Genomic DNA, 12,059 nt, shown 5'->3' with positions numbered 1-12,059 from the left:
AAAACCTTATACTAATTAAAATTGCTAAGCTAACACTAAATATAGCATGAGCAAAGTTAGCATAATCATCCAATATGAGTGCTTTTAATTACAAAAGATTCATTTTCCTTCATGTAGTTAGATATTTTTGAAATACCTATGGTTGTTAGCCCAAAATAAAGTTATACTTACAAATTATGTTACAGTTCATTACAGTGGCTCACTGTTCACAGAACTGATATACTTGGATGGGATGAAGTTTACTAGCAGCTGATTTACATAAATCTTTACTAGTTAACACATTTTTAAAAAAGTTTTAATAATTTAGTCAATCAAGGGTTTGCAACTATTTTGTATTCCAAACAAAGTTAGAGCTACACATCACTAACTTTGTTTGGAATACAAAATAGTTCAGCTCAGCCCTCATTGTCTTTGTCTTTGTGTGTACATTCATATCCATGGATCTCCTCCTTTAAGGGCCGTCCATCTGTCCACATATCTGTCTCTTTGTGTGCAACTGTGGACACTGGTCTCCATTGTTCACATAAACTCTGATTCTCAGGCTGCTTTCATCCCTCACTCACCAAACTCAAATATCAGGTGCACAGAGCTCAGGGCTCAAATTTCAGATGGTTTTTCATAACTTCTCACAATTTCTGACACATTTTCGTTTCTGCTGCCTCTAATGATCACATAAAAAAAAAAAAAAACAACATACAGGAGCCACCAGAGTCACCTACATCACATAATTATAAAACCAAAACAGCTCATTGGATAGATTTTGTGTCTCTTCGGGTCATTTTGTGGCCCCTTTGTGGTTGTTTTGCATCACTTTATGACAACTTTATATTTCTCTCTTTTGTCTCTTTGGTTGCTCTGCATCGTGTTATGATTATTTTGTTTCTCTTTGTTGTTGTTTGTCTCTGGTTGATTTGCCTGCTTTTGTGGTTGTTTTGCATCTCTTTGTAATTAATTTGTGTCTTTGTAATTAATTTGTTGGCATCATTTTGAGTCTTTTGTTTGGTTTTTTTGCATCACGTTATGATTATTTTATGTCTCTTTGTTGTTGTTGCTGTTGTTGTTGTTGTTGTTTGTGTGTCTCTGTGGTTGATTTCCCTGCTTTTGTGGTTGTTTTACATCTCTGTGAATACTTCTGTGTCTTTGGGGTCATTTTGTGTTTTTTTGTGTTTTTTGGGTCTCTGATCATTTTGGATCTTTGTGGTTGTTTTGCATCATGTTCTGATTATTTTGTCTCTTTATTGTTATTGTTGTGTGTCTCTGGGGTCATTTTGTGTCTCTTTGTGGTAATTGTGTCTGTTTTTTGTGTCTTTGCAGTTCCTTTGCATCTTTTTGTTTTCTTTTTGAGTCTCTTCCTGGTCAGTAAGTGTTTATTTGAGTAAAATTTTGTAGGTGAAGGCCACGGCGGCCCCTAACATTTTGGCCCTGTGCCTGGTAGGCCCGTTTAGTAATCCACTCATGGCTTGTACCATCATACCACCTCACAGAGAAGTACAACTGAGTAAAACAAACTAATTCCTGAGAAAATATTACTCACTTAATTTAATCCCTAATCATCGCTGTTTGCATCTGTTGTCCATGCCAACTAGTTTTCTGCTTTTCTTTCAGACCACATTATGGTCTCTGTTTGGTTAGTTAAAGTCTCCTTTAATCCTAGTGAATTTAGGCAGAACCACGCCTTTGGCTTTAATGCTCAAATATTATGAAAGTGTGATTACAGCATGGGAACTTTCTCCATCAATCTTTATCTCTCAAACTCTCCCTCCCTCTGCTTTGAATTTTACTCCCTCTCATCCTCTTATATACACATTCTGAGTGGACAGAGTGGAGGACCTGAGTGTGAGATGTTGTGTGTGCCAGCGGGACTCTTTATCCATTGACAGGAGGTTAAATGTGGAAACAGGACCTGCAGTCCTCTCCTCTCTCCCTGAAAACATAACAAACCAAATAAGGAGATCAGCCACGTTTGAAGGGTGAGTGAGTGGAGTGGAGAAGCCAGACCGAGCCTTAGAAAGACCTTGGGCGGGTGGTTTGATAGGGTGGAGTGTGTGTCTGAGAGAGTGATAGTCACGGAGTCGGGGATGGAGGGGAAGCAGAGTGGTGAGTGAAGGAGCAATGGATGGAGAGGATGGAGAGAAAGGATGAAAAGAGGGAGGGAGGGGTGAAAACATGGGGGAGGAGGTGGTGATCAGAGACTGGAGGCAGGTTCTGTTACTGTTTAAATAACTACCCATATAGGGATCAACTCTGCATCTCTGTTCACAGCTCTCTCTGTCTCCTTCCTACTCTCTCCTTCTTTCTGTCTCTCTCTCTTTTCCTGTTTCTCTGCAGCTTTGTTGGACTTCAGCTCTCTACGGTACCGTACGAAAGACCGAATCTCCTACATCTCAACACAGAAGGAGACTTTTTGAAGCTGCATTTTCACATCTCAGAGAAGGAGATCCAACCAAGCAGGCACCATGGAGGCCATCAAGAAGAAGATGCAGATGCTGAAACTTGACAAGGAGAACGCCATCGACCGGGCAGAGCAGGCAGAGACGGACAAGAAGGCAGCTGAGGACAAATGCAAGCAGGTGGGAATGAAAGAGGAGAGCAGAGAGGGATGGATGGGTCAGTGGTGATGACAGAGACAGTGTCAGAGATGCTGTTATTGATAACTTAAAAAGCAATCAAATAGTATCATTTTAAGGATCAAGGATTCTTTATTGTCATTCCAGCCATGCAATACATGAGAAGAACAAAATTTAGTACACAAGTCTCTGTGATCTTTAAATAACAGAATAGTCAAAAACACTTGGTGAGCAAATTAGTCATTAAATAAATAAATAAATAAATAGATAAAGTGAGCAGTGCAGTATGTAGACAGTACAATCCTAAAATCTAAAGAACAGAGAAACATTTATCAAAGTGCCCTGAGGAAAATATTAAATATAATTAAAATATTAAAATCACAATAAAAGTCTATTAATGTAGCAGCACTTCAGGATCAAAAAGGCAGTTCAGAAAGGCAATGTGGTCCAGTTAATCTATCTTACAGCATCCGGGAAGAAGCCAAAATAAGGAAGAGCAAAGGAATAAATTGGTGCTCATTAATGGTTAATGAGCTGCGAAAACGTATTTGTAAAAAAAAAAGGAAAAAAGGTCCTCCAGAGTCTGCATAATGCATGCATAAGGTTTTCCTTTAAGGCATTTTGCTTTATCTAGTTCTTAAGTTAATCATCATACCAGACATACCTTTAAGGAAACTGTCTGTAAATGCTTCCCATTTATCCATATTACATTCCTCACAGCTAATTTACTGTTCTCCTTTGCCATAATAGAGCTAAAAATAAATATAAATACCGCTCAGAGACTGGATTGTAAATTCAACAAATGTTCGTGACAGTATGTGAAACACAAACACCTCCTTAAAAGGCCAGGCAATGCTCTTAGGATAAGCTCTCGAAACTTTGTGTTAGAGCATGGTGTACTTCAGTTCCAGCTAAAATTCATCACCTAATAGCAAGAACAAATCCAGGCGTCCTTAAATATAAACACCAACCTCTCCAGCATGATTGATTTCAGAGTCCTCAAACCACCTGAACAACGCAAACAACAAATACTGAAAGTAATCACTATCTGAGTGTAGTAACAATAGGTCGGTGTTAATGCTGTTTACAGTGAGGCTCAAAGAAAGCTTATCAACCCCCCTTAAAATGGTTTGGACCACTTCAGGTGATGAGACCACCCAGGATCAGGATTTGATCTCTGGGGAGGAAAAGTGGTTACATCCCTCCCTCCAGGACCAGTTTGAGGAGAGCCAACGGAGTGTCTGTCTGTCATGAAGCTTGACAGGTGTATCCAAAACAGGACACATCACACACACTCATAAGAAGCATGCAAATGGATACATGTGGACACACAAATGGGAGATTAAACATGCGTCCATGGTCCCAGGCGTCTGTGTGTTCTCACTGATAACAGCTGTATTTTTAGACACGAGGAGAGCATGACAGTGTGGAATTCAGTGGGATTCTCAGAAGTACTTCATGGGCTCAGGAGGGAGCACTGATTAGGGGGAACAATTAACCCTGTGAGAGCTTACTGTCTTTGTGTGTGTGCGTGTGTGTGAGAGAGAAAGAGAGAGAGAGGATTGGGCTCTGCATACCAGGGTTCATGTCTTGAGAGACTGATAGTCAACCATTACCATTTAAATGTTCCCAAACATCATAAAGGCGATAAGACTGCTTTTTTATCTCCAGTAACGACGTCCCGTCACACTGAATCATTATTGATGCCCAGTTCAAACAAACCTAAAATAATGGATTGATTTTATCACTGAGCTCATATCAGCAGGGTTTTTTAAACTGCTGAATGTTTTGAGAGAAAAACTGATCCAGGGGTTACTACCGTCATTTAACCTTTGTTAGAGTGAGATCTGTTTAAGTAAAAGGGAATAAAATAGAACAAAAAAAGACCCAAAATGAACAGAACAGAACAGAATAGACCATGTCATTGCTATTCTATTGCTATGGCAACAGCTTTGGTCCCTGTTTACTTGTTGTCAGCTACTGATTTAACAAACATTCTAACAGGAAATACACTTGGCCCCATTATGAATGTTTATGTTGTCATGTTTGTGAACAGATCAGAATGCAATAAAATGGAATCAAACAGAACGGAAGTAGAATGGAACGGAACAGGACAGAATACAATAAACCAAAATAGAAGAGGATAGAACAGAACAAAATGGAATGAAAATGAATGGAATGAAATTGAACAAAACAAAACAAAGTAGAAAAGAATAGAATGGAACAGAATAGACTGAAATGACATGGAATACAATGGAATGAAATTGAACAAAACAAAAACAAAACGTTGAATAGCATAGAGCAGAACTGGACTAACAGTGTTTCCTGTTGCAGCTGGAGGAGGAACTGATGGACCTCCAGAAGAAGATGAAGCAGACAGAGGATGAACTGGACAAATTCTCCGAAGGCCTGAAAGAAGCCCAGGAGAAACTGGAGCTGTCTGAGAAGACGGCTGCAGACGTGAGTGAATGTTCACACACTCATACTGTGCAGACACACACACACACACACACACACACACACACACACACACAAGCAGGAGGGTATGGGTCAGCTGAGTTTCACTTCACTTGACTAGAAATGTGAAATAAAAGTGCCATTCCTGTACAGTAATAATGATAAAGTGGTACTTCCAATGGAATCAAGAGTTTGAATATTGACAAGAGTCCTGTGTCCATGTCCTTAATTACTTGCTTTTTCCGACTTTGACACACGTTACCATGGCACTACTGAAAACCAGAGCTCATTATTCCACAGCTGGATGGTTCCAAGCCAGCGCCAGCTGTGGGTTTACTTTGATCCACAATGATGGTTTGGAGCACTTCAGAGACGGTTACATTCCTGTGCAGCCACTCCTGAAAGATGAGTGCACGGATAAACTGTAGCCCCCTCACCCAAACACACGTGCACACACACACACACGCAAACATATCTTCACTTAGGTCCCTCAAAACCAGCAAACCAGAGCAGTAAGAGTTACCAGACGAACCACACTGCTGGGGTCATAAACCTTATTTATTTATCAAAATGTATAGTGTGACAGCTCTGACAGCTTGTGTACGTGTAAACTTTGCTATAATGACAACAGCATGACAGAAGTATGAAAGTAATGCTTTGCTTTTATTGTTATTTGTCATGTGATTAACACACAGCCAGACTTTCCATGTCATATACTGTAGCTGTTGATATCGAGTGTTGGACACTTTAATGCTAGTTTATTTGTACGATTGAGGTGCTTAAATTTCAAAAGGAAATGCTATACTTATTTACTCCTCTACATCTATCCAAAAGTAGTTAAAATTACCGTGTAAATCAAGATTCTTTCATACAAAACATGTATCATATTCTATGAGCCGTAATCGGCTCATAAAAAATGATATCTTATTAAAGATTAAATAACCCAACAGCAAAAAATGTAGTTAAATTTGGCTTCAGCTCCTGTAGCTATAAAAGTAAAATGCTCCTCATACATTAATGTATCATTAATAATAATAATTCAATAATACAACAATAGGGGATGTTTCCATTCCTAACTAGTATATTTACTTTGGCTGCTAAATAACTTAAGTTACAATCTTGGTTTTGTTTTTCATTTTTTTTTTGGCATTATCTTTGGCAGTAAGTAGCAATTGCAGGTGTGTTTTTGGATCTCACTTCCCAGAGATCCAAACAGTGTCGCCTGTGTGACATAATCTTTCTTTTCTTTGTTTTTTTTTGGCTGTAGTAACCATTTATTTGCAATGCTAGCAGGGACCCAGAAAAATAAAACTGCATGCCGCTTTATACACAAGTCAGTTGAAGAGCAAGTCTGTTGTGTTAACTCTATCTATCCTCTCTGGCGGACCCTGCACTGCCGGGTGATGGAGATCACTATCTCAGCGCCGCCTGAGATTTTTCCTGAGATTGTCACCACAGACATCCAGTTCATAATACTGCAGACGTTAAGGGCTTTCACCAGTGGCTTAATTTCCATTATATTACCTCACTCGGCAATAGATTATGACTTAACTGACATTTGTTTAAATAAAAGAGATTATTTCTTAAAGTAAACTATTTTTGTACTCCACCAAATTAGCATTACACTTCTAAAGCACTACCAGACTCCTTACTTAGTTTTTAAAAAACGATCAAAATAGATGCAGCAGCTTTTATTCCACACGTTCTTCTTCCTTGTCAAAACCTGGTGCCTTCATTGAGCTGCTAGCTTCAAGCAGAGATGAGAAGCAGACCACAGTGGTCTGCTAAACTCTCTTCTTTCTAACTCCACTCTGAGTTTTTTTTTAATCTTACAAACATGTAGTTTTCTGCCCCAACCAACGCTGACTCAAGTGACACTGACGGCCATTTATCAGATCTCACACACCCCCCTGTGGAGTCTCAAAGGCTTTATACAGCTGTTTTTACATATAGTACTCACTGCGTGCCTGTAAACAGACTTCATGTGTAAATATTTCCTCTTTAAGTTATCTTTTTAATGCTGAAGTTTTAATGGTATTTTTTCCCGCTGTAGTAGTGCTGCATTTAATTCAGTAAAAAATCTGAAGTCTCCTTCCACTACTGAAGAATCCTACATGAGTCTTATATGGCTTCATCCTGTAACGGGATAACTGTGTGCTCTACATCAGAGCTGGACTAACTCTCCAATTTGTGAGAATGTTTTTGTATACACAAATAATTAATTTCAGTAAATGTAGCAGAACATTGGTAATGTCCGTTGTCCTTCAGCTAATCAGCAGCAATCTGGGAAGAAAGATCATATTTTAGATTATTGGCAACACCGCAAACCACAGGGCTGTATATCTGTCAGTGGTGGTTCCTCTGGCATTTTAGTGCATGTGTGCACAGGCCTATGGGATTACTTGTGTGTGTGTGTGTATGTGTGTGAAAGAAAGAGAAAGAGAGACATGGCAGCAGAAACATAAACAACGTTGTTTATAAGGTCACTGACTATGTTTAAATGCACAAAAAACTCCGGATATTGGCCTTATTCTGATGAAGACAATATTTCTACTAAGCTGTTTACATGGCCAATAAAAAGGGATATTACACTAATAGTTCCATTTAAACACAGCTGTGCATATCCCGATTTACAAACCCTAGTGTGTCGTTTGTCACATCAAAATATGGGAAAGTTGACAAAACGAACATTTTTCAAGCAGCGGCTGACTTGTTCGACAGTGTGAACACAGCCTCCCTCTTTTATTCCTATAACCTTACTTCTTTAAAAGGTTGGTGTTGCGATATTTGTGCATATCCAAAAACCTGTTGATATCCAAGTCCTTTCATTTTGTTTAAAAGTAGGTATTTTTCTCTTTCAGACCAGAATTGTTGCCTTTTCTTTTGGGCATGCTTCTCTGCCCCAGCCTCGCAAACTGTTGGCAGTTGGTTTGTGTACAATGTATCCACCACAATGCACAGAGTTGACTGTAAACAGGCAAGAGGCCGTGTTGCAAACTGCAGTAAAAACCCTAATTGCAACACATATTCCAATAATGCTATATACATGTCAAAAGAATGCTCCTAAAATGCCAATAATACCATCAGACCCCACATTCTCATTAATCAGAAAAATCTACATTCTAAAAAAAAAAAAAGGGCCTGACTCTTAAAACCCAAGTGGAATATGCTGTTTAAATGACCTGCATCGAATTCAGAATATTGTCATACTCCAACTAATAGTGAAATATTAGTGTGTATGTAAATGTGCCCAATTATGTCCAAAATACAGATCAAATACTTAACCTACCAGTTAAGCAGCGAAATGCCACTTCACCAACAGTAGCTTAAGGATCCAGCCATTCCAGTAACATTACTAAGCAAGCCTTGCAGGCCGGGAGAAGAATGATGAAAACAAAAACTCTCCCAGCTGCCACCAAGATGTGGTATTGTTTGAGCCTTGTGGAGGATATCCCAGGGAAATGCAGTGCTGTACTACACACAAAGAGAAAGGAAATGTCTGACATACAGACACAGAGACGGAGGCTGAGACACGCTGGATTATCCTCACGCTGTGATTAAATAAACTCTGAGAAGCCTCACATGCAAAGTGGGTCAAGTGGGCCCCTGGAAAAAAGTAGTAGTTGAAGCTGTGGGTTGACCAGGTTCAGCTTCCACTCTGAAGTTGAGGTAAAAATAGACGTTTAGTATAACTTATTTACAGTGAAGTCCCACACACTCCCAACATGTCCTGCTAGTAGAGCTCCTCTATTCCACTTCCATGAATCGCCCTCCACATGTCACTTATTAGAGGCAGCAGTCGAGTCATTACACATCTCAGTTCACACAGACAGCACGACCAGATTGAAAAACCTGGAGGGGGCTGGGAAAGCAGAACAGTGAGCCAAAGACCCCAACAAGCAAGCAGTTGTGATTCATAAAAAAATGTTCCAGCAACATCGACTAGTGGTGCTGGTATTTAGGTCATCGCAGCTCTCTGTCAGCTAACCAGACAAAGAGTCTGTCTTTTGGGTTTTGGATCAGACTAAGTGATGCAAAAGGCTAAAGACGGGCACACTGCCGTTTTAATACAGGTATTGATACCAGCATTCCCAGCAGCAACAGTTACAGTTTTAGGGGAAAGCTGGAGCGTGGGGGCGGCCGGGCAGAGAAAGCAGAGAGCAGGCAGGGGGGCTCTGGTATGTCAGGAATGCAGCTAAGGCAAACAGAAAGCCCCACACTCCTGTGTCTAATGAAATCAATGCTCCCAGCTTTTCCGGTGCAAGGGGCAAATCAGACAGAGAGGCTCAATCAACAGATGAGACTGATTTACTTCTTCACAGTGAAACAGCAACACTGAATTTGAGCTGAACCTGAACTGAGCGGAGATCTGCTGGCCCTCTTGTTCGTCCAGCCGGCCTGTTTGCTCACGAGGCCGACTGTGTGAAAAGGAAACTGAGAGAGTAAACACAGGCAGGGCCGGCACAGAAACATGAAGGACGCAGCATAAATCTGATTTACACCCACACAATAAACTATGAGCAGGCAGGTGGTGGATGATGTTGTTTGCTCAATCCTTCAAGACAAACAGTCTCAGTTCCTCAAAAATAGAAACATGTATTTGATTATGTATGATTGTTAATCTTGACTTGACAGATTTCCTAAAATACCTTTTTGTGAGAATAACTTCTTTATACAAGATTTGACATCATCCCCACCCCCAGTTATTTTGCTGCATAAAAGCTTCAATGTCTTAAACTTCGATTTACAGAAAAATCAATCACCATACAAGCCACTAGCATATCATGCTTAACACAGTGACCTAAAACCAGTACCACTGAAATGTGCTTTCTTAAAACCTGTAAAACAGTGGTTCCCAACTGGTCCAGCCACGGGGTCCAGATTTCTGCTTAGTCACTGGTTAAAGGTCCACACGTATGGTAAATGATCACATATTCGATTATATTTTACAAAATAATAAAATAAAACATATTGCAAGAATAAAGTGTAATGACTTAAAACTTAGTGAATATATAGCACTGCAACCAAAAAGTGTATAATTATTGTTTGAAGATCATGCAGTGACAAGTATGCTGCAAAGGCACAGCATATATATAGGCCAAATAATATCATCAGAGTAATATAATAGTTACTGTACTGGAAAAATAAACTCTTACTCTACAGCAGGAAACAGTACTTCAAAATAAAACTGCTGTTCTGGAAATACACATTACCTTAAAATTAAGTATGTTTTTTTTTTTTTACAAACTTGACATATTCCCAAGTCACTACAGACTGGACCCGCGACCCACATTTTGACCTCGACCCACCAGTTGGGAACCACTGCTTTTAAATACCAATAACAAAAATTAGTGTAATTATGTTTTACATCACAGACAAACTGTTTTGTCCAGAAACACAAGTATTAAATCAAAATGCAAAAAATTAAAGGGTAAAAGCCATCCAGGGTGCAATACAAAACAAGAATTAGGCAAAATTTGCAAATTTACACATGCTGTACTCCATTATTATTTATTATTATTATTTTAAAGCTAAGTTTACTTCTCATTCGCTGTTTTTCTTGTTAATAAAACTAGTAAATGTTCTAATTTGATAGTAGTAGTAGCTATCAGGGGACGCTTGCCTGGTGCACCGAATGTGCTATGTCCGGCACAGCTTAAAACTTAGGTTGGTAGGTGGTCCGCTGTGACTAAATTAATGTAACTGTAAGAAGAAACTTTTATTATGACAATGTCAAAGAAATTTTATTTAATGGTCATGGATGAAATGCTGTCCAATTCTTAAGGTCAGTCTTGGAGTCCCAATGAAATGTTGGAAGTTGTTTCAACATTCAAATACCACATTGTATAGTGTGTTGTTTTTAAACAGGAGGGAAACTTCACACTTTCTAGTCAAAGCCTGTGAAGGGAAACTTTACTGTCACATCGAGTTTATGTGTGACATCTAAACTATGTCCACTGCGCCTTTACAGAAATCTGAAAGTAATTCATCGTGGCTTTTCCTTTTTCTTTAGAAAGTCTCGCAGCAGTGATCACATCAGTCACAGGGATCAGATTTTACACACACACACACACACACCCACAAACACACACACACACAACCACACACCCACACACACACACACACACACACACACACACACACACACACACACACACACACACACACACACACACAAGCCCCGCCCTCTGTGACCTCATCATCCCGATCATCTCTCTCCTCCTCCGGCACAGTCTGGCGCTCTCCGCTCTCCTCGCCGCGCAGCTTTTCTCATCCTCCTCATCCTCCAAACTCTTAAGTGTCCGGACCAAAAACTGCAACATTCCCGGGGACAACTTTGTACCCGGCTCATGAACGTCTCATTCCTACTGACCAGAAGAAGCATTTGGAGAACACCTGGACACCGTTACTTCCTGGTTATATAACTTTTTCTTGCACTTGAGCGACTCTTTTACATTCCAAAGACTTTGGACCTATTTTCCTTCGTTTTTTTCAAAAAATACGCGATCAAAGTCGTTTTTCTTCTTGTTAAATCACTCTAAACTGACCAAAATAAGCAGGAGGCAGTAGCCTACTTTTTTTTGCACAACCCAAAAATAGAATTAACTGCGATTTTTTCTCCACGTGTAGTCTTAAATTAAGTAACAAAACAGTCACAATGGCAGGCACGACCTGTGTGGATGCTGTGAAGAGGAAGATTCAGTGTTTGCAGCAGCAGGCTGACGACGCAGAGGACCGGGCTCAGGTCCTACAGAGAGAGCTGGACTGTGAACGGGAGCAACGAGAGAAAGTGAGATAATGAAATCCGCTACTTTCTTCACGTTTTTTCTGTCTCTTCTAACGCCTCCTCTCTGCTATCACCTGTCAGACTCATTTAATGATGTTAATTTGTTCACATTCACCTCTTGGGCTTTAAAAAGTCAAGTTAGTTCGTGTATTTGATTCATTCGCGGGCGTGATTGTGCCACAATGCAAGGCGTTGGTCTGCAGTGAAAAAAGTTTGGATTCCTGCAGGTCTGTGCGCATGCTCAGTTT

General features: G+C 39.9%; 1 protein-coding gene across 4 annotated transcripts in view; it reads left to right on the top strand.

The window, feature by feature from the left end:
- The first annotated feature begins 2,240 nt into the window (after positions 1-2,240).
- The window catches only part of tpm4a (tropomyosin 4a), a 33,715-nt gene continuing 23,896 nt past the window's right edge, over positions 2,241-12,059 (top strand). Inside the window, exons 1-2 of one of the 4 annotated variants that reach the window (XM_088077788.1) lie at positions 2,241-2,570; positions 4,902-5,027. In XM_088077788.1, coding sequence (XP_087933914.1) covers positions 2,457-2,570; positions 4,902-5,027 — 240 coding nt within the window. In that variant the 5' untranslated portion in view covers positions 2,241-2,456. Of the gene's footprint in view, positions 2,571-4,901; positions 5,028-11,286; positions 11,815-12,059 lie in introns of those variants that run through there. The other 3 variants (XM_088077787.1, XM_088077790.1, XM_088077789.1) reach the window with 3 other exon arrangements.

This window comes from Plectropomus leopardus, chromosome 5, assembly GCF_026936395.1.
Source record: "Plectropomus leopardus strain MGB_pleo_1.0 chromosome 5, ASM2693639v1, whole genome shotgun sequence".
Classification (NCBI taxonomy): Eukaryota; Metazoa; Chordata; class Actinopteri; order Perciformes; family Serranidae; genus Plectropomus; species Plectropomus leopardus.
The sequence above is the reverse complement of the archived record's forward strand: the minus strand, read 5'-3'. Positions and strand labels throughout refer to the sequence as shown.